At 42.3% G+C, this 22,692-nt stretch overlaps 1 protein-coding gene across 4 annotated transcripts in view; it reads left to right on the plus strand.

The window, feature by feature from the left end:
- The window catches only part of LOC145450254 (cullin-9-like), a 40,249-nt gene that overhangs the window by 1,666 nt on the left and 15,891 nt on the right, over positions 1 to 22,692 (plus strand). For 3 of the 4 annotated variants that reach the window (XM_080328764.1, XM_080328765.1, XM_080328766.1), the window contains exons 2-31: positions 391 to 492; positions 1,745 to 1,889; positions 1,952 to 2,200; positions 3,591 to 3,760; positions 3,962 to 4,082; positions 7,454 to 7,627; positions 7,692 to 7,790; positions 8,115 to 8,320; positions 8,977 to 9,128; positions 9,672 to 9,849; positions 10,449 to 10,617; positions 11,263 to 11,462; positions 11,801 to 11,914; positions 12,447 to 12,728; positions 13,171 to 13,313; positions 13,379 to 13,462; positions 14,131 to 14,311; positions 14,372 to 14,500; positions 14,840 to 14,949; positions 15,005 to 15,125; positions 16,059 to 16,221; positions 16,601 to 16,743; positions 16,814 to 17,050; positions 17,733 to 17,861; positions 18,213 to 18,399; positions 18,465 to 18,636; positions 19,151 to 19,573; positions 20,121 to 20,239; positions 20,985 to 21,239; positions 22,343 to 22,639. In XM_080328764.1, the coding sequence (XP_080184890.1) occupies positions 391 to 492; positions 1,745 to 1,889; positions 1,952 to 2,200; positions 3,591 to 3,760; positions 3,962 to 4,082; positions 7,454 to 7,627; positions 7,692 to 7,790; positions 8,115 to 8,320; positions 8,977 to 9,128; positions 9,672 to 9,849; positions 10,449 to 10,617; positions 11,263 to 11,462; positions 11,801 to 11,914; positions 12,447 to 12,728; positions 13,171 to 13,313; positions 13,379 to 13,462; positions 14,131 to 14,311; positions 14,372 to 14,500; positions 14,840 to 14,949; positions 15,005 to 15,125; positions 16,059 to 16,221; positions 16,601 to 16,743; positions 16,814 to 17,050; positions 17,733 to 17,861; positions 18,213 to 18,399; positions 18,465 to 18,636; positions 19,151 to 19,573; positions 20,121 to 20,239; positions 20,985 to 21,239; positions 22,343 to 22,639 (5,254 nt within the window). The remainder of the gene's footprint in view (positions 1 to 390; positions 493 to 1,744; positions 1,890 to 1,951; positions 2,201 to 3,590; positions 3,761 to 3,961; positions 4,083 to 7,453; positions 7,628 to 7,691; positions 7,791 to 8,114; positions 8,321 to 8,976; positions 9,129 to 9,671; positions 9,850 to 10,448; positions 10,618 to 11,262; positions 11,463 to 11,800; positions 11,915 to 12,446; positions 12,729 to 13,170; positions 13,314 to 13,378; positions 13,463 to 14,130; positions 14,312 to 14,371; positions 14,501 to 14,839; positions 14,950 to 15,004; positions 15,126 to 16,058; positions 16,222 to 16,600; positions 16,744 to 16,813; positions 17,051 to 17,732; positions 17,862 to 18,212; positions 18,400 to 18,464; positions 18,637 to 19,150; positions 19,574 to 20,120; positions 20,240 to 20,984; positions 21,240 to 22,342; positions 22,640 to 22,692) is intronic. The other variant, XM_080328767.1, reaches the window with a different exon arrangement.

Consider the following 22,692-nt stretch of genomic DNA (forward strand, 5'->3'; position numbering starts at 1 on the left):
TCAGCCTCAGACAAACTCGTGATTTTTTATTTGCTTTCGATCTTATATATTTACTTGGCAATCATCCCTCTTCCTGGTACACATTTGAAAAACAAATCACTATGTGCTCTACATATGAACCAATTGACTTTGACGCAATATTTTTTTTCATTCGACATCCAAAAGTCATAGCAAACTAATTAGATATTTGCAGGTGTATCAATGTGTTTTCTAACATACCAGATGTTACTTACTAGTCAGATTGTACTACTCGTCGAATATTTTCCATAGCATGATAAATATGGTACTTGTTTGTTGTTCTAATTTACTGGGTTAAGTTCATCACAGAGTCAGCTGTAGTAGAGCTGTGTAGCAATATACTTTATTGATTCCATGTTACCTTTATTCCAGGTGAAGTGGAGCGTCGTCACACAGTCATCCAATGAGACGGGAAATTCGTCACAAAATGGCAAAGAGGAAGAGAGTATCTTGATGTGGATGACCAAAGATGAGGTAATTTTTCAATTTATTTTTTCGAGAGAAATTCCCATACGGTAATAAGTCTTACCTTTTACCGATAAATTTGTTACTAAAAATGTAACAACTAGCCTACCTACTATTAAAATGTTTGAACAGCTTCTTGGGGGTACTGAACTTCAATATACAATTGAATAGTATATTCATATGGAAATGAACCTGAATATTTTCAGCTGACACTCGTCTGGGGTAATCATCAGAAGAACATCGTATATCATCAATCCTATCACAAAATATGACTTCACAAGCATGAAATTTTGAATACGAGAGCGTTCAATGTACTATTTTTAGATGGTACACAAACTCTTTTTGTTGACGCTGCCTTGGCTGGTGTATTTTGATAAAGTCAACCCTATAGCACACAAATGAAAGTGCGAACAGCCTCTCCCAACAACGCGACATTTGTCATCTGGATAATTTTTCCGCACAAACATGATTATCCAACAGATGTCTGCCAATTGCAGAATTTATGGCCAGTGATTGTTCCGCATCAATCTTGAGCGGATGAGTCAAGGGTGAGCTTTACACCAAGCGTGATGCGTGTGTTCTAATAAATCTAGGGACGTGCTGATTTATTCCTCCCACGTAGCCAGAATCACAGTTCGTGTACATTGAACCGCTCTCGTATTCCAAATTTCATGCTGGTGACGTCATATTTTGTGTTATGATTGTTGATATGCAATGTTCTTTTGCATTCTCTACTAGTTGCTGACGATCACCCCTGACGAGTGTCAGCCAAAAATATTTGGGTTCATTTCATTATGAATATGCTATTCAATTGTCTATCAGAATGTCGTAGGCTATTATTAATTTCGAAAATTACTGTAGCCTATCACTAAATATGAGTGTGAATTGTGATCTGTATATGATATGTCGGTTGCCAATAAATTTGGCACCTGGTGAATTTAACAATAGAATTGTAATAATAATTATGACGATGTTATAATATTAAAATTGAGAATGACTGATTCACTGAATATGAGCGTGAATGCATGGCACTTGGTGCATTCGGCACTTGGTATGTATGTATTAATTTATTTGGGTTAGGGTAGGGGTAGATTAGGTTTAGGGGCTGCCAAATGACAAATTCATTTGTAACCATCATTCCATCGGCATGTAGTATTCTTTGGTTTACGTATGAACATGCTTGAGACGAGTATCGCATTTACGCTGCTGTGTGTCCTTTTCGATATATGTAATCTTGACACCAAGGCTCTCTGTATGTTAGGTGGAAGTATGCTGCAGCAGTTTGATAGGGAAAGCGTCATCGATGATCGGTAGTCGAAGCAAGAGCCTGTCTCCGCCATACCGTGACGACGACAGCGAACTACCCGTCGGCGCCGACACTGAAGATTTCGAAGATATGCGCGACGGTGATTACTTTTATCGTTTTTACACCTGTTTCCGATAGAGACGCCGGGATTTGTTCTTGCAGACGTCGAGAAACTTGTGGTACGCGCGCGAAGGCAAATGAAAAAGTTAGAAGCCGGGGAGATGAACCCTATAAAAAATATTTCGTACACGCTCAAAGTTTTGAGCACGTATGCCAGCCTGGGTTCGTTGGCCACCGTGTTCAGGCAGACCGGTGCATTGGATTTGATTTTGGAATTGCTGTGGTCGAAAGACGTGGAGACTAGGCGCCAGGCGGGGCAAATTTTGAAAGCCCTCGCATCTCACGATGGCGGTGAGTATTTTTTACTTTCCTGTAATTATCTTTTGCTGGCATGAACAAGGAAGTTTTCTCAGTAACCCGATTTCCATTTTAATTTATATCTTCAATCAATCAGTCTAACGTACATGCCTAGGATGTCATGATGTCGTTTGAGATGATGACTGATTCTTAGTCACGGTGACTTGTTATGATGCAATTCTGGTTTTCAGTTTGGACATTGTCTTACAATGTTAATAACTAATCTCGCAATTTTGTAGATAGGTTCGTAGGAGGTGATCTTACGTTTCTTGTTGCTGAATAATTTTGGCATATTAACTTCTGACATGATTTCACTACTTTAATACAAACTGAAGTGTAATTCGACATCATAAGATTATATTCTTAACTAGCAATGGCCAATATGTATCATTCTGTGAGTGAACATATCACAGTTCTGGCAACGTTAGCGCACAATACCATCTTGGTTGAATCCAGACTGTATTGGCGGTGGCTGATCAGCTACCAGTACTCAGATATCAGGAGATGTGCTCACGTACTGCACAGGTACCCGGATAATGACTGGTCTTGAATAACGTCTTGCTTGATATCAATAGATATAACTTGACTCATATTAGTAGTTAAGTTTCTGCTCGTAATGTCAACAGAGGTGTGTCATGTGTCTGTACTGAATATATTATGTTAATCAAAGGGGATTTCTACTTGGCTGCATGAGCGGTGTGGAAAAGACATATTTGGCATCAACACTGCAGGTAACAGCCCGAAGCGGCCAACATATCATATTCAAGTCAAGAATGCACTGATCCACCCTCTTATCCTGGTACCTAGCGGAATGAAGAACCAAGATATAAACGGAAATTGAATCCTGGCAGAATCTAGCTAATTGACTTGTCTTGTTCCAAGAAAATTCAAGAATTAAGAAAATCCTAGGATCTAGTGAACAACCCTTGTTTTTAGCTTCTACATTGAAAATATCAAAGCTCATGAAACAACAGTGACAAACTCACAAAATAATGATTTTCTCATTTTGCAAAGCAGTTATGACTAAAAGCCCAATGACCAAGTTGACTGATCATTGATCCCTGAAATGTGAACGATGGTCTATGCAAGCATACGCAATACAATTATATGTGCAATGCACGGGCTCAGTGTTGTGTACTGATGCTAGTATTCATTGATTTTAACCAATAACATCAGAAATGGCGATTTGATCCTCGTTGGAAAATTAGAATTGGCTGTGATTCGAACTGAACGTCAGTAAAACAAATAACTCACTATACACATGAGACTTGTGTCGTAGTCTGATTCATATCTAGGTCAATGAGGTGTTGATCTCTAACAGTTGAATCATGCCTGCTAGTTGCAATGTCTTTCATGAAATTTAAGTTTTGGACTCCTGTTTCAGGTAGCAGAGCTTACGTGCTGCTGTCTCTCATACAAGACAAGCACGGCCAGATGTCCATCGGAGATGGGGCCGACTTTGAAAACCGAAACACTGTGATGGAGATGTTCGCCGATACTTCCTCTGGCGAGGAGACGCATACGGTCTCGTTAGATTTCGTGCAACTGCCGCAAGTGAGATATCGCAATTTTCGATTTCCATGGTATACATCGACGCTTCATGCTTGCTGTTTTATACCGTGCACGCATTTCAATCAATAGTCAATAGTCATATGTATCTCAATACCGCATAGAATCGAAAGTGATGGGTATTTGTGATAGATATTGTCAATCTGAGAATATTTTGTCATGGTGTGTCAATATTTCTGTTGCTAGGTCTCCGGAAAATGCCTTTTTAAATTGATGAGATGCTATCTGAAAGTCACCTCTCTCCTCGATATGGACACACAGTTTGGTCAGCTACTGAACGGCGATTGCGGAAATGGTAAAAAGAAAGGTAAGTCGCATTGATTCAACTTCTTGTGTCTTATATTTCAGCTCCTAGCGAGATTCCTTTTAGACCGACAGCGTGAAATTGAATAAATTTGAACCTGCGCAATCGGCTGCGAACAAACGTAATCGATTAGCGCTTATTTTAAAACGTCATAAGATGTTAAGGCCGAGTTATCAAAAGATACGACATGCCTGAATCGGTCCGTGGACATATGAGCATGCGACACTTTAGCATGCGACAATTTGGCATGCGACATATGAGCATGTGGGTTAAATTACGGGTTAGGGTTGGATTTATGGTTGGGTTAGGGTTAGGCTTTAGGTTAGGATATATATAAGGGTTAATTTCAGGGCTATGTTTCGGGTTAGGGTAAGTTTTTTGACTATAAAGTCACATCCTGAAGTGACGCATGCTGAAGTGTCCCATGCTGAACTGTCGCTTTCCATAGTGTCGCATGCTCATATGTCGGGCAACCCGTTGGATCTATACTGGAATTAGGTATAGGTTAGGGTAAGTTTTTTGGTTACACAGTCACACGCTGAAGTGACGCATGCTGATGTGTTCCATGCTGAACTGTCGTTTTCCATTGTGTTGCATGCTCATATGTCGGGCAACCGCCTGAATCACCTGAACTTGGTGCCATCACAGAACAGATTCCACAGTAGACTTCAATCGTATTTATTCGTGAAATGTTTTGTCGTCGCCGAGGTTGCGTATTCAATTGTTCGTGCTTGTGTTGGTGAATAGTGAATAGTTGATATTGAAGCAAGATTGAGGAACGCTAAATAATCGCTGGCAAGCTTACGCCGGCTTATACGTGTAAATTCGTCAGCACGATGAAGCTTGTCCTATCCGTGTAGTATGAGCATTTACGCATGTACTTAACCATAATAAATTGATGCTAACTCTATAATTTTAAAACAATTTCAAACCCCTCTTTTTATTCAAACCCCTCCCTTTTTTTCATCTGGCCAGCCCATGTAAAAGTAAAAGTCGGCTCCTCTGACAGGAATAGTTATTCATCACATTGTGTGAAAGAATAATAGAAGTGGAACATGAATTCGCGCGTTTGGTCGAGAGAGGAGATGGTGTTTCTCAGCGAAATCCCAGTCCAAATCGACGCCGTAAACGAGGACGCTTCGAATGTATGATTACTAATCACGGATTACAATTTACTGGGACGTTTTAAGCACTAGTTGATCGTCGCCCACGAAGCTGTGTATTCAATTATTCTCGCGCGCATCGGTCAATTGTAAATAGTTGGCATTTACGCGATGATGATCTCAGACAATATAAATATACAAAAATTTGAAATAGCAGACAGCGGGCATTTAAGCATCTTGTATGAGGTGGCTGCCACCCCATAAATGTGTCATGGGGTGACGCAGCCATCCCGTAAATCTAGCGCCTGTGATTCCTGTGCTTTGCGGAAATAGTTTCACATTTGTCGAATTTCACCACGTCAGTTTTAAACAGAAGAATGTGCCGGGATGAATTTTAATGGATAGCTCATGTAATACAAAGCCTCAGTATCCTAATGTTAGTGATAAACTAACCATAACCACGTATCATTGGTTATATAGTTGAAGAGCTTCAATAGAGGAACTTCAATATACAATTGAATAGTATATTCATATTGAAATGAACCTGAATATTTTCTGTCTGCGGTAGTGATGGGATCTCCCATGGGACCTACTTTGGCTAACATCTTCGTAGGATATTATGAAGGCCAGCTTCTCTCCCAACGATATGTAGATAATATTTCTGTCATGTTCAGAAACGAGTTGAAGTGTGATCAATTTCTCATTCGCTTAAACTCGCTTCACACGGCCTTGTGATTCATAATTGACAAAGAACGTAACTCATTATCATTTTTGGACGCTGCTTTAGTCGGGAAGCACATTTACCAACAAATTTGAAACGTCTGTCTTCAGGAAATCGACATTCACAGGCCAATACCTTCCTTGGAATTCATTTAGTCCTCAGCGCAGAAAAATCAACCTCATAGGCACCCTCGTGTATAGAGCGTTGATGATATGTTCGGGTAACAAACGAGTTTAGAACTTGACAACATCCGCAAAATCTTACTTGACAACGGTTACCCTGAACACGTCATCAACTGCGACATAGAGAGGAAATTAACGCAGTTCAACGCAGAAAAGTCAACAGAGCCCACCGAACGGACAACCAAAGATGTTTATATTCATCTGCCTTGGATTGGTCCTATTTCCACCCGTTGAAAAACAATTGATATCTGCGGTCAGTAAGTGTTACGACACAGTCAAAACCAATGTGATTTTTACGACTACACAACTGCTCCCTTCAACACGCAAAGACGTGCTTCCTGCACTTCAACAAAGTAATGTAGTGCCCGAATATAAGTGCCACTGTGATTGTGGCTACAGGAACGCATAAACCAGCATTGTCCCCAGATTTATCACAACACGTGCATCACGCTCGGTGAAAAGCTCACCCTTAACTCATCCGCTCAAGCTTGATGCTGAGCGATCAAAGGCCATAAATTCTGCCAGCGGCAAACATCTGTTGGATAATCCGATTTGTCCGAATAATTATCGAGACGACAAATTTCACGTCGTCGGAGGGACCGTTCACACTTCCATTTGTGTGCCTTGGAGTCGACTTTTATCAAAATACACCAACCAAAACTCTGTCAACAAAAGGAGTTCGTTTACCACCTAAAAATAGTACATTGAGCGCTATCTCAATCGAAATTTCATGATGTTGACGTCGTATTTTGTGATACGATTGTTGATATACAATGTTCTTTCCCATTCTCTACTAGTTGCTGACGATTACCCCTGACGAGTGTCAGCCGAAAATATTCGGGTTCATTTCAATATGAATATACTATTCAATTGTATATTGAAGTTCTGTACCTGCAAGAAGCTCTTCAAAACATATAGTAGGAAATATGACAATCATTAGCAATGAAAAGTAGGTATAGTATTAAGCGACAAAAGAATTCATAAAATGAAGGGTTTTCATCGATTAAAACTCGGGGTGTCGGCTGGCAAAAATGGTTCAAAATAGGCGTACTCGACTCGGATACTCGAGTTGCAGACACGAGTGTCAGCCGAAAATATTCGGGTTCATTTCAATATGAATATACTATTTGCTGATAATATAGTATTTCATTTATGCACAAGGGAAGAATTTCTGCCAAGTTTAGGCCCGCCTTATCTTGACATATTTTGATATACACCGTCCCGTTCCTGATATCCTACTGCTATAGAACTGATTCTGCTCAAGATCTCGCTATGTACTAAATCTTAGTTTATCATTGATACGTTTGGGTCTATCCAATTCCTTTTTGTTCTCATCCACATCTTCTCATTCTGTGATTTCGTTTGCAGAAACTCCCAGCGCGAAAGCCAACGTCGGTTTGTTCGGCGAGCGGAAGTTTGAAGTGGTCATGGCGATCGGCGACCTTATTTACGAACTGTGCGAGGTGATGGGGTGGAATAACCTGGCGGTTGGCACGGAAGAGACACCGCAGCGTGCGACCGACAAAACCACGGACACGCCCGGTATGTTTTCTGTTTGGCGGCGTACTCAGTCAACACTTTGTTAGTCGCCCGTTTTTCGTTATAGCCGCAGAGTCAAAAAAGAGCGATGTCGTCATGCAATACGGTCGGGATTTACTGTCGTTTGTCGAGAAATTTGTAAAAGTCTCCGATCAAAAGCAGCCTGGTTAGTGTCGATATTCCAAAGTCCCACCCGTGATGTCATTGCCAAAAGGATTGTCTGGTTTTGTGTTTTCATGATGATGTATATCAGTATTGCCTTTTCACGGACGACCTGACACTAGTTCGTGTACCTCGGTTTCAGAAGCCCCGCTGTAGGCCAAGGCGCATGTCTGAGTAAAAGACTAATTCACGTCGTTAGACACCTTCCTATCTTTTCATGGTGTTTTCAAATCATAAAACTAAAAAATTAGCAAACTAACCACAACCAGAATCGGAAGTTAATCGCGAACGGGATGCCTTCAATTCCCCGTCTTTCTCCTTGCGTCAGGGACGCCCGGGCATTCTTCGCTTCACGACAAGCTGGGTCTGAGGCACGGCGCGCTGCCGTTGGATCGTAGGATTTTGAAAAAAGTGATGGACGCGGAGCCGCTAGTGAAACAGCCCGAGGGACATCCTATGGATGTCGACTCGGCGCCGTCTACCTCTCAGGCGCATGCTCACCCGAAACTAGCTGCGTTGCTGAAAACTCACGAGGTGAGAAGGCGTAGACTGGTCCCTTACATGTTTTGACTTACTTAAGTACTTCTACTTTTCTGTAGTACTCAAGTACATTTGTTATCTACTGGTTTCACTTACTCAATTAGTTTTGTTTCAATACTAGTTTTACTTCAACAGCTTTCGGCGTACAAATTTTTGCATGCTTTATATTGCCAAGTGGAAAGTGGTTTGGTGATTCATAAACAAGTTCGGCGATTTGAACCTTTTCTTGACCATCGAGTACGATTTGAGCTTTACAAGAGACCAAACGGTTAAAATTACTTGTCGTTCCAACATTTTTGCCCTCCTATTGCCCTCTTCATACGCTGGCAATCCGTGGATACGACCGCATAACTTATGCATTTTTTTATCATTTTGTTATTTGGGACCGTCGATTGACTCTGTGCGACATCGCCCTACCGTTTTATACCATTTGGCAACCGATTGTGCCGCCGAGTTTAATGTAATGAAATCTTGCTTGTTTGATCGGTAAATATTTCCCTATTGAACTCGTAGCACACAGTTTTTATTGTAGCTTATATATATATCTCGTCCACAAATGCTCCATGTTACTTGGCATCTTGGATTGTCTTTGGAGTAAAACTGTACCGGGCGTTGCATGTGCGACTCAATTTCATTTTCCTTTGACCTAGCCTATGGAGACTTCGGACGTACCTGCACCGTCGAATTCACTTCTCGAACCGAGGAAATCGAACTGTATTTTTGCTTCTAAGACGAAGGAAGGGCTCGATCAAAACCTGCTTTCGGAACTCATCAAAAACGACCCCGCGTTACACAGATACAGGTGACTTTTATGGGCGAAAATTCTTACGTTATATTTCTCGATTTTTTCAAAAATTTCTTGTGAGCGGATTAAATTTGGACAGTAACGTATGTTTTCAACGGGTATTTTGGGACAGATTTTTGTGTTCATTAATAACTAGGTAGGCCGGTGTGGTTTTGTTATGAACTTTCAAAAGAAGCTGTACAGATTACGTAATCTCGATGGCACCTTGAACCTCGCAGTTGTGATTCACTGTGATACCTTGTCACATAATCGTGACGACGTGATCTCGTGAACATACAAGTCGCGACAGCACATAATTTGTATTCATTCGTGCTTTCACTTCCCTGCCGTAGCGCTATACCCAGTTGAGCACCATGTTTCCTTGCGATTGTTGGAATGCCTATTGATATCTCGGAAATACGATATTGTTTTGATATTCGAGTTTCAAAACCTTTGTTATACGACGGGGCGGAACTATCCGTAATGAATACGCGGAACCTCAGATTTATATTCTCCGACACGGTGAACTCAAGTAATTTAAATGTTATTGTTTGTTTTTAGCGAACCCTTCAAAGAACGGTCCGCGTTTGACTCGGAGAAAGAATATGAAGAGTATGTACGTGCCATGTTGCGTCCTGGGTGGTTTGTGAAAGCCATCGACGGTCATAAAAAGGTGGAGAAAGGCGACACGGGGATATTTGAATCTTTTGCGGTGTCGCCAACAGGAGAATGCGCCGTTGTGAGTTCATTCACGTATCAAAACATTGTTCTGTCGGCTTACTAATCAATGAAGCTGTAACAGTGGGATGAGTTTACGCCAGAGGGGGCCAGTAATGAATAACCTCTATTTTTTCAAAGTCTTAGTGTGGCAGAAAGTGGTTTCGGGATAGATTTGCACAACTTTTACGAGTGCAATTGACACAACGACCGGGCAAAATATTCCTATATCACAATAATTGAACATAATTTTGAAAATACCACCTTTTTGTGGTGACGTAATCATTTTGCTTCGGCCGCTACAAACACCATGCAATATCGAATGTAGCCACTTCAGATCATCTACTAGAAGTATCGCGAACCCTCGGCCAAATCAGCTTCTTGAAACTAGTTACTTGATGTTCCTTTTCGGCTTCCACGTGAAGAAGTTTTGACGCGTGTTTAAAATCGGTATTTATACTTGTAATTGTGTAAAAACGTATGTCTATTTTGATCCGTAGCCGGCACAAGAATTTCTTGCTACAAAGCTTGCTCTTACATCCGAATTACATTCTTGAGGAGATTAGATTGCACAAAATTTCCGTTTGTCATCCACTTGTCACAGGAGAATGTCCTTTTCAGGTTAATTGGAACCGCCTCGGTCAACGCTATCCAGTACGGGAAGGCGGACTACAAATACTCGGTAGAACCAGGCCGGCCTCGGGGAACATGTCGACCAAGGACGCCGCGAAACATCTTCCAGATTTTTTGAAAACCCCGGAAAACGCCAAGCTCTGGCCTGTTTTAACGGGTAAGGTCTTTACACTGCTTTGTGCATCTGACACTTTTGTGCGTTCTAGACTTCTTTGAGAGGAAATTTTCAACTTTACGCAAAGGTTATGGTGGATCTCCATGTGATGACCTCTAGTGTAGCCATGGATCTGTACTGAGACCTAATATGGAGATCCAAGACAAAAGTCCAATGACAGTCACTTTCAGCCATTTATTACTCATGGCCCGCTACCTTGGTGTCTTCCCTGTGACTTTAAATGAAGACCTACTAGCAAAATTTTGAATGATGAGCACTAAAAAGGGTCATCACTTTAGCCTGGTCGAACTTGTGTCATAGTCTTTTCAGCAGTTAGGGTGTAAATTTTTTAAAGATATTGCTGCCCTTACAATTCTCTAAAATAGAACGGTATGGCGCCCATCTAAAACAATGTCCCGGCCCATAAGTTGAAAATCCTTATGTCAATATTGGAAATAAGAACCTTCCGCTTGGCTAATAATTCGACTTATTGCAAGGAACTTTTGCAAGCAGTTTAGTGTTTGTTTAGTAATACGTTACTGCCACGCGAAGAGGTGCTTTGGCCCCAGTGGCATGCCAAGACCGATGATATGTAGTCGTTGTTATTGTAACTATTTGTTCCACTCGGCTTCTCACTTTGATTTTCAGGTCAAGACTTTTACAAGCTGTCCGCTCGCCCGTACTCATCCGGCATGGAGTCTAATTTTGGGGAGTTTTTGAAACCAGAGAGACAGGATAATGGAGAAGTGCTTTCTCAGCGGCTGTGGTGGGAGGTGCTGTTTTTTATACACAAACTGAGTTCGGAAGTCCGGAAACAAGCTTACCAAAAGATTGCTGATGTCACCCAGGTAAAAATTAATTCTATGATGGCAACCCAGCTTTTATTTTTATTAATTTTTCAAATCTTGTTCTAATTGAAATCCAATAATTTTTTCCTATTGTGTTTCCTACTTAATTCCATATCTAAATTCAATGTAGAAAATGTAAACCCTAATCCCTGCTTATCTCTGCTGTCCTGGGGCTAGTATGGAGCATAACGGTCTGCGAAGTATCCGGCCTTCGAGTACGATTATGGTCATCACGTCAGCCCGTGATTCAATTATTTAATTCTAGCAATATGCCTACTATCTGGGGCGTTTTATGACATGTCTTGTGGCAAGCTGTTTGACATTGGTTGTTTTTATAGAATGGAGTGGGAGACGCGGTCCAATCGCTGTCTTGTTTTAAAGACCACTCGATGAGTTTGTCTCAAATCACGGAGATTATCAGATATGTCGTCGATCTGCATCCTGATTCCGAGGTATCCGTTTTGCCGGCTATGGCATCTGGTCTTTAACTCGTATCTTTATGCGTTTTTATATCTATCGCTAACCATACATAATGTATATCATTGTAGTGATAGATAGACTTGCTGACCCACTTTTTTACAAAATCACTGGTACAGCTGTCATTAACGAGTCCCGGCGAGGCAAGTGGCGTAGTCGAAACTTGGTGGCATTTGAGTCATTCGAGGTGTAAGGCCGGAGAGAACGCAACAGAAAACTGATCTGAGAGTTGTGTTATTGCGGCATTGCGTACGCGTGCATCGTTCTTTTGTGGCTGTTACTCAAACGAGGATTTATATGGGAAGTCATGCGGTACAGACATAAACTCGAGGTGTAAATAATACTTTTATCTAAATATCACTTGCGTAGAGTTAACTTGTTATGTTGATTTCAAAAAAGCTGCACACCAAGTCTGACTGAATTTCGACCAGTAGAATCCATGCAATCCCAAATTGAAATTTGACAATTTTTCAAACAGCCCTAACGTGTACTCGTGTGTGCGTTCAGGTGATTTTTCGCAAGTCCGCGTGCTGCTCGCAATTCCTGAAAGCGCGCGCCGTCACGAAAGAGGCCACAGACGATGTCGAGGATGACGCGAAATCCCGTGACAGTAACGACGCAGACGGCAAGCCGAAAACTTCCGGCGAAGCCTTGAACGAGATATTTCTGTCCGGTCCCCATGCCGGCCAGGACGCCGAAGAATCGAAGATCAGCAAATATCTCGGTTTCATATGCCACCAGTCCTGCCGGTTTTTGGAGCACTTTGTGCTGAAGGGAATGGTATCTTCGGTGAGCGTACTGCGAATGTCTTGCTGCCCCGCTGCTTTACGTAACGTCCTGTCTTGTAACGCAATGTTTTCATAATAAAATGGATGAATTTCGGCTGTCACTGCTTCCAAATCCTATTCCATGATCTATGATAAAGCAAAATGATATCGGCCCCATTCGCATCTTCATAGCCAGACTTTTCTATTCTGACTTGTTTTAAAATGCTGTAACCGAGAAAAACTTATTGCTATTGACGAAGTAATACGGGTATATCAACAATGAAACCTATTTCTGTCCCATGTGTTTGTATTAACAAGAGCGTCCATCTCAACAGGTGAAGATATTTATCAGGCAAATTTCCTTATTTTGTGAGTGTGCTGTAAAAGTTTTATAGTTTTTCTAGCGTGCCAGACAAGTGCCACTGAACCATACCGATTTTCATTAAACGGTTTTTATATGCTAGATGTTTGCTGATACCATGACTCCAGTGGCACGGAGCGCTTTAGAAGCGACCAACGCCGTTGAAGCACTGAAGTTACTGGAAGGTGAAAGCGGTCTGGAAGAAAAAACCGTCGGCATGATATGCCTGCACACTGTCCTGGAGAAGTGAGTGTTCTCGCCCAAAACTTACGTCGTAATGCGTATAACGGAGCCGTCGTTCTTCTGCGCAGGGATCTTCGAGAAAATCCGTTCGATTGTTCGAAGCTGAATGCGATTCTGGTTCGTCTTCAGAACTTTGTGGAGGCTAGAGACGCGTGAGTGTTTTTTTCTTCTGTTTGTTTGAAGCACGGCGGTTTTTGGGGAGAGGGCTGAATTTCGATGCAAATCTCAGTCTCAAAACCTCACCAAATTTTTTCCGAATTAGTGATATCATAAAGAAAATGCGTGTGCTGGTGCCGACTATGATTAAGTGGAAATGCATAACTTCTTTTTAAATTCCACGGAAAGCTGTTTTATCATCAAAAAAATGGTTTGCTGCTTTGAAGATAGTAGCAGAATTATATTTTATTGACTCCTAATACTTTTCGCGTGCCCCTTATCAAGAGTTACCAGAGTCACAGCAAACATATAATCATAGATTCAAATTCGATATATTTAAATGAAGACCAGAAATGGCCAAGTATGACCTGCAATGTAATGCAACATGTAAAGTGTAACGAACAGTTAATCAGTTATACTACTATGAATGTTGTCTTGAAAACGAAAAAAATTCAGGAAATTTCTAATCGGATCCCAATTTAAATTCTACCTTTGCGAGCGTTCAGTCATGACGATATCATGAATGAATCATATCGTAACTTTGACGACAGTTCTTTTTGTCGCATATGTTTCCACAGATTTTTATTTCATCATGTTTTAATTCTGACTTTGTGCTTATCACCGCCAAAGCCAAATTATTGATTGCACCATATGTTGACGACAGCAATGTGTGCATCGCGTGGATGGAATGCATACGCATCATCTTGGCCGCGTCACAATCTCATGGCGCCGGAAAGATACAAGGCACTGAAGTCATGATAGCCACTTCGGGCAGTTTGGCAACGCTCGTGAGGACCTTGAAGTGGTATCCGCGAAATTTGTCTGTCGCTATGAAAGCGATCTCTGTGAGTATTATTCAATACCGGCAACCTTTGGATTTCATTTTTAACGGGAGTGTGTTGCAGTGTTGGAGCATGACTTTGCAAGCGGTCAAGTATCACGTGTCGCCAAGCGAGGGGCTGCGGGCTCCCGACACGCAAATCATCGGGGCCGTAATCGAATCTATCGTGTCTTCGACGCAAAGTACAGACAAGGTATGGTATGTTAGCTTATTGTAAGTCGATGGGTGACAATTTTCAAGCTCGGCTTATTTGTCAAACAGGTTAGTGCGGTTTAGTCGGAGGTGGGAGGTGGGCGGTGGGTTTGTGCCTGCTTGCGCTACTTATTAAGTGTTCATCTGCTAGTAATCGGTGGAAGTTTACGTTTCTTTGACAGAACTCGAATACCAATGATAATTACTCTGACCATCTCTAGTGTAGTTTACCCAAGCGACCTCCTTTTTGACTCTGTCAAGAATACAATGCTACGTATTGGAATTGGATATTCGCTTCCGTGTGTTTTTCCTAAATTCTTTATTTTTCTATTATTTCCAGAACGAGTTGGTCGCTTTTGTTGAGACCATACAGTATTTGCTCGAGGAATTGAAAAAGGTACTCTCTTCGCCCGGTGGAACAGTCAAAGTTAGATGGGCTGATAAAGAAAGGTGGGTGAGATCGCTTGGTGCCGACTGACGATTTTTATCGTGGGTGGATTTTTAGCTTCACCCTGGCCGGGGCGCTGTACGAAGCGATGTGCGTCTGCAACTGTGTCATCTCGGGCCAACAGGAATTTGTGGTCAAAATGAAGGATCTGGGCCCGGTTATACAGGAAATTCTCGAGGTGAGGGAAGTGTTGAAATGGTTGCTCTTACTGTAATACAGTGTGGTTCGCAGCCGCGGGGAATTTCACCTTAGGGGGAATTTTGAAATATTTAGGAGGGAATCTGGCTTTTGTGTTGTATCGGAGGATACAATTGGTTCACAAGGTTTTCAGATTTTTATGGTCAAGTATAAAACTAGTTTTTACAATTGTATGTTTCTTTGGCGGATTTTAAGCTAATATAGGTGTATGTTTAAATGTCTTCCGTAGATATTATACCCCCTGATAAAGTGAGGCTCGCGAGACGATTGCGTTAGGCCTGTGACAGCCTCTCGTCCAAATTGCTACTAAGCAGGAAAACGTCAAGCCGTATTCAGCACAAGGCCGCTGTTGAAAATGTTTACCTTTTTACGCCAACATATGAGCAAACGTGAAAAACATACCGAATTCATCGATTCAACTCGAGGCCATCGCAAGTGGACTCGGTGGTTTATTTTTCGTCAGCGGCTACCCGACCGGTAAAAAACCAGGTCAAATTTAGCTGTACTTTACCAAAGTGTAGTGCGGTCCGCATTCGACATAGCCCGGACATAACTGAATGTGTTTGGCCATATACTGCTCAATCAACAAATGTTTGTGCGTTAAAAAGCACCTTTTCTAGTAACAGGCAGCTTTTTCATAGGGGGGAATTTTAGCTCAAATATCGGCCAAGGGGTCCATGATACGAAAAAGGTAGGGAATCACTGCTGTAGTAGAATCAAGCTGATTCGGAAATCTGTTCGGAATTTCAAATTTTGATCGGGGTTCATACAAATGAATGCCCCTATTGCATGCATGTAATTATCAGAGAGGAGGGGATTTGAATTTTTTATTATCCGGCGTTTCACGCGCTACATCCTTGTATCGCAAAGAGCCGTTTCTGTTATCGAGAAGCTGTGTCGTTTTTCCTGGCAGGTCGCGCCTTCGACTTGTCCCCTGGCGGAAATTTGTAAGATCGTGCAAAAAAAGATGTCCGACGAGGACCCGGAAACGTCAGACGCAGCAGGATCGGCCGACGCGAAGTCTGGGCAGAAAACGGGCGGCAGCAAGCCGCAGCTGTCCCGGGAAGAGATCGAAAGTAAATTAAGATTTTTCACAATCATCGCTAGCTGTCAGGCTCGGATAATGATTATGTAGTTGTCTAATTGGACTAATTAGTGTAAAATGACGGTAATTTAATTTGTGAAATGTTTTTATGCTCTATTTTTTTCATTACAATCTAATTTCTGTTTTTCTTGAAAACACCGTGCCATAGGAGAATTGCATAGCACGAAAGGAGCCAAGCTTGTTGTACAGACATTTGCCATTCTTGTGCTTTAAGAGAGAGAACTCTGTTTTGATATATACTCAATTTAATTTCCAAGTTTTTTCGAATTCAGTAATTCTAAGTCTAATCCACAGGCCGCATGTAACGCCATTCATTTAAGAATTGTGCGGCATCCTCATTCTTCGCACAGGTGTCACAGCGCAACTCCTGGACCAAGACCGATACCCCAAGCTGGCCCGATCGATGGGTAAGCTACTGGAATCGATCGAGACCGTCACAAACCCCGAAAACGGCGTCGAACCTTCGAAAGTCGACAGGATCGTCAACACAGTGGTAAAAAATATGATTAATCCACATTTTGCGGTGCGGCGTGTCTGTGAGGAACATTTTTTGTTATATGCAGCTGCCCACCGTTTTATTTCCGAACATGAGCCAGAAGCTGACTGCCCCCGAAATGGAGAAGGCCGCCGAGCTGACCGAGGGGGTCTTGTTCGACCCTGCAACTTCGGGTGCGAACGGCAGCTTGGACGAGAAGTACAGGCCCGGCGTGATCGGCGCGCTCTTGCAATCGGTGGACGTACTTAACGGCGGGACTGTGAGGTCGGGTTTTGCTGCGCCGAGTCCGTCTGCAGCGAAAGATGTGAGTATCGTTGTACAAATGGCTTTTTCTTGATTTTTAAGAGTTGTTGATTTTATTCGGGTGTCTGTGGCAGTCTCTTAGTTGCTCGACTAGGTCTTAGATTATAATTTTGAAAATATATAGGGCGTCCTTCCGTCCATTGCAATGTTTTTTCTATTTTTGCCTGAAATCGACTAATCTTGGTTTAAATACGAGTATTTCGGCACTACCTTCAAACAGGCTAAATTGACTTATGAATATCTTGTGCGTTTTGTCTTCTATGCTACAATTTATGTGTGTCTCTGTTTGTCCTGTCCACCTCCATGCCAACAAATTCTTCACCACAATCAAGAAAGCTTGCGAGCGTGGCGTCGCCACACCAGATCAGCGCTAAGTGATAGACACAATGATTTGGTCATAGTTTTACGCTGTGTGCCTTTCCTGCAGCAACGCTATGCATTTTATCTGGATTGGTTTTGATTGCAAGCAACTGAAATCGATTCAGACACCTCAGGGTTGCAAGTTGTCATCACTCAGCTATGGTGGTGGTGGTTCTGGCCTAATTTTGTGTTTTGCGTACCAATATAGTGGTAACACATTCATTATAAACATAACTTGCTGCTGCTGCTGCATAGGCATTGACGCTATTGATGGTGAATCTGTACACGTGGTCATCAACTTTATTGCTTCTCTTGCGTTATAGATTATCGCAAAGATTGTCACGTTGCTTCACCGTATCGCCAACAGCGACAGAGACTTGGCCGTGGTCATGTGCGGACTGGAAGCCAAACAATATCTGAGCAAAGCTATTGAGAAACAGGACTCTGTACCGGTAATGAGACTTGATATTCCCGAAAATTTGCCCGATTGACCTGCGCAAAGCATGTGATACGCCCTGTTGCCAGATGTGGTCAAAGTAGTCAGTGTTGCTACCGTACTTGAGTAGAAGTAACACCTTAAATTTCTACTCAATTATGACCGACTAAATAGGATACACCGCAAATGGATAGAATCTCGCTTCAAATACTTGATACTGGGGCTATTTCACGCGGTTCTTTTTTAAAGTTTCATCCATAGAAGCGATTCCAATTACTTTTTAAGTCAGTATGTCTGCAGAAGTAGGTAAAACCTCAAAAATATAGAGCTACTTGTTACTGACCACCTCTGCCGTATCACTTTTCAGAACGCGTCAGAGCTGATTGAATATTTGTCCGGATTCGACCGCTACAGGGCGCTCTATTCCAAACTCCTCGTCGTTATACTGGGAGGCACCATCGGCGTCGCACTGCGGTGTATGGAAGACGCTCGTCGCATGCAAGTGGCTCTGTCGATTCCCTTGCTGGACAGGCTGTTTGCGAGCTTGTGCAAAGGTACGGCGTTTCCGCTCTCGCTTTCGAGAGACGGAGTGAATTTTGACACCGTTTTCGTGGCGCAGGATCGGATTTCGACTCGCGGGAAGATAAATGCTGGGAGAAAATCGAGGTGTCGTCCAATCAGCGTCAGGCTAAAAATCTGACCGACGGAAACTCGTCGACGTACTGGGAGAGTAACGGGAGCTCGGGCTCGCACTGGATCAACATTTTTATGAAGAAGGGCGTCGTAGTTCGGTGAGAGACTTCTCTTATGGCGGCGTGAGTGTTGATGCGGTTTTGAGGTTGCCGGCAAGAGGCACGGTCTGATTTCCCGTAGGTTTAGGTCGAGGAATAAGCGCATTTTGAAGACTGGTGACGGTAGAAAATTGGTTTAATCTTAAGCTCTGAGCGCACGGTCGCATATCATGTTTCAAGCAGATTGCTGGTAGCCGGTTCCGCTGTTGCCCGGGTATAATTAATTACTTGTGAATGTTTACTTTAAATGTTAAAAGCTGTCGCCCTCTTTAAATTTTGAAACAAATTAGTTGGGCAACAATGATAACAGCATCACTGCTTTCGTTCTTGTCCGGGTGTAGGTATTCTGTGAATATTTCGATGCTTTCAATGTTGAAACCTAATATTCTCTGTCTGTCTCTATATTTTGATACAAATATTTCTAGAAACTTCAATCTGCACTACGCCGTATATAATGAATATCTAGGAATCTTTGAGGTGTACGAATTTCCAACCGTTTCCGATATCTTTTCAGAAAGTTATCGCTGACAGTTTCGAGCGACGACTCGAGCTACATGCCGGCCCGACTAGTTGTAGTCGGGTTGCTCAGCCCGTCCGACGTGACCCAGCAGCTCAACGTCATCACCGTGTCCAGCTCTAGCGACTCTCAGATCGTCGTTCTGGAAAACGAAAAGAGGTACTGGCCCATCGTGCGCGTCTGCGTCAGGCGTTGTCAGCAAGGCGGCATCGACACGCGAATCCGCGGCGTCGAAGTGGTTGGGCCGAAGCCCTCGTTCTGGCCGGTGTTGCGGCAGCAGCTGTGCGTGCGGACCTGCCTCTCGTATTTTGTGAGGGCGCGCGCGTGGATCGCGGCCTGCACGAAACCGGACGAGGACGGGCAGCCGGCCCCGAAAAAGAGGAAGTTGATGAAGCACGGGATTTTGAAGTTGTCTTCCAGGTAACGGATTTGGAGTTCATCAACAATTTTGATCACATATGGATATTGTATTTTTTTAAATCTAAAATTCTTGTGTGAATTTTGAATATATCTCAGTCATTACTGGATATGGACTTGTGTGAGTATGTGTACTTCTCATTGTAACGTGGTGACTATAAGATCGGTGATCCGACTGTGGATATACAAAGTTCTTGTGAATTCTTTACTAATTGCTGACGATTAACCCTGACGGGAGTGAACTGGAAATATTTGGGATTATTTCAATACGAATATATTGCATATTCGATTATGTATTGAAGTTGTGTACATCCAAAAGTTTCTTCAACAGTAAAACTGTTTCTGTGTTTCGAATTTGGTGAACTGCAGTTACTGGCGTTGACTCCTTATAAGAGCCAGTCGTAACGCTCGAGTGGAGTAAATCTGGTAATGTGGACAAATGAAGGTTTTGTATAGTTTGTAGGACTACACTTGATATAAGTAAATTTCCGGACCCAGACTCGAATCTGAGATGTGGATTTGTATCTCAAAATGTTGACGATATTTTTAGGATCGTGGAGGCGATACGTCACGAGCAGAAATTCGCCGACCTCTACCTGCCCAACGACGAGTCGTCCATGGTTTTGGGACACGCGTTCCGAAACGCCGTCATACATCCGTTTTTATCCGGTTCGTCAAGTTTGTATTATTATTTAATGTTAATTAGTGCCCTGGTTTCTCCGACAATTTGTTTGTAGAATGTCTGGTGTCGTCATTTGGCCGTTTTTACAAGTTATTTCTTAGAATTAGGCTGTATTTTTGCACAGTTGCGTTGCAACCCATTTTTATTTTTTTTAAACATTTTGCCTTGAAAAAAAAAAAGTGTTACCGGCTAAAAGGAGCCAAACTGTCACTTAATGCATTGCAAATGCGCGATGTTCTTGTTTTGATTCTATTCGTGTTGTCTCCTGTGCGGTTACTATCTCGTTGCTGGGGAATCAAAGCTGCCAAAGTCCAATTTTCAAATTTTGAGATCCATTTTTCGAATTTTGAGAAAATCAAGTTTCTGGTAAAAATTTTCATTCTTTAGCGCTTTATCTTAGCCATGGTTACGTTTGTCCCGTTGTTTCAAAGTTAACTATGGCCGAGATAGGGTCGAAAGAAATTGAAAACATTCCAAATTCTTCATTCTCTCAACATGTGTAAAATGTACAATGGAGAAGCCACTCTGCTTCCGCAGCGACGATATATTCATCAGTTGTGGGAATTTTCGGAGGTCAACTAATTCTCTATGTACTTATCACTGTGTTACCAATATTTGGTTTCATGCAACACACTGTCGGGCTGTTGAGATCAACGAGATTGGCTCTAATACTAAGCCCAGCGTTGGTTGCTATGTTGTCGTTAGCTTGTCAGCCCTGTTCTTTATCCGCAGCGGTTCAAGAAGCCAGCGCCGGATTCGCCGACGACAAACCTCTAGTATTTCACTTGCTGTCCCTCTACTTGGAGATGTCCAACCCGTCGACGCCCAAGTCCACGTCGTTCGAATCGGAACAGATGGAGTTCCTGTCCCGACTGCGTCGCCTCACGAGATTGATGGTGGACTTGAATCCGAGCACATCGTTCCGGCCGCAAAAGTCCCAGAATTCGAGCGTCGACAAGTGGAAACAGAACATGCAATCCAAATCCCGTAAGAGATTTAGATTCGTAGGTTCTTAAGACTGTTTTACTGCGGACAGCCCTCCCTAAAGTATTTTTTGAAGTTGGCTGTAGATCCTTTTGTGGCCTAGTCTGTGAAATTTTAACTGCATTACCTGGATATACAATGAAATTGCATATTCATATTGAATAATCCTGCCTATTTTCGGCCGACACTCGTCGGGAGTGATTGTCAGCAACTAGTAGAGAATTCAAAAGAACTTGGTACGCAGTATCAACAGTCAACTGACTATTGAGTTGATATACAAGTAGTAGCCTAGCTGCAACTGATGATTTTACGATGCTGTAATAGTGTAAATGACACAACTATGTGGAGAGTGATGCGTGACAGAAGTATATAACAACCAGGGCTGTGGAGTCGGTAAATTTTACTACCGCCTCCGACTCCAACAGTATTACCAATTCACTTTGAAAATTTTATGCCACAGTGACGGGTAAATAACTATCATATAACCATTAAACATATGCAAACATCCGATTAACGATGGCATGCAAATTTGTTTAATTATGAGACAGCTCGAATTATTCACTATGCATGAAAGATTGCCTTTCTAAATATCCTCCCTTTTTCATATTTTATCAGTTTTTATAACATCGTCTCTCTAATAACCTGGTATGTATGAATCATTCAAACACGACATATATCCCATCCTGTATTATTTAAATGTAGATAGAACAATCGAAGTGTTGTTCTTATGTATGAGTCAGCAACTATTGAGATGCAGAGATGCATCTTACAAATTACTTACTAATAGACTAATAATCTCACTTATAGGCATTGGCCATAAAGGAAATTTAGGAAGTAGTCAGATAGGATATGTCTAGTCTACATGCACTTAGTCAAGTAATCAGGGACTAGGACTTGCAGTTTGCAAAATAGTTACCAAGGTAATGAATGAATTCGATCAATAATTATATTACTTGCATATATTAGGGGTCGCCTCTGTATGGCGATTCCTATTTTCTTTTCACTAACCCCTCAAAACTACTCCATGGACTCCAGTTTGAGAGCCCCTGGAACAGATGTAGTGTGAATGAAAATTTAGTGAGTCGGCAATTATTTTTCATTCCCAGTCGATGACTCGGCGAGAAGCGATAAAAGCAAGCCGTCCTCGCATCACTCTATGCAGTCGCTTCTGATCGAGACGTCACGAAAATCGGCAAAAGAGACCGGCCCTTCGGTCGGCGATGACATGCTGGACCCCGTGTTCGGGGGCAGTTTGTCTCATTCTGGGACCCAGCCTCTCGCGTTGCAGTGGTGTGAAGTGGTTTCGATTCGACTGCAGGAGTTTTTGACGGGCGCCCTTGAGGTTGAGTCTTCTGCCGACAATATGGTGTCCATGAAAAAGCTAGCGTCTGGCTTCTGTGAAGGTACAATTTTTTTTTTCTTAAGTTGAGGATCGCTATTTTTGACTGTTCTGTGG

Source organism: Botryllus schlosseri, chromosome 11, assembly GCF_051294905.1.
Source record: "Botryllus schlosseri isolate E-star chromosome 11, Bs_hap1, whole genome shotgun sequence".
Lineage (NCBI taxonomy): Eukaryota > Metazoa > Chordata > Ascidiacea > Stolidobranchia > Styelidae > Botryllus > Botryllus schlosseri.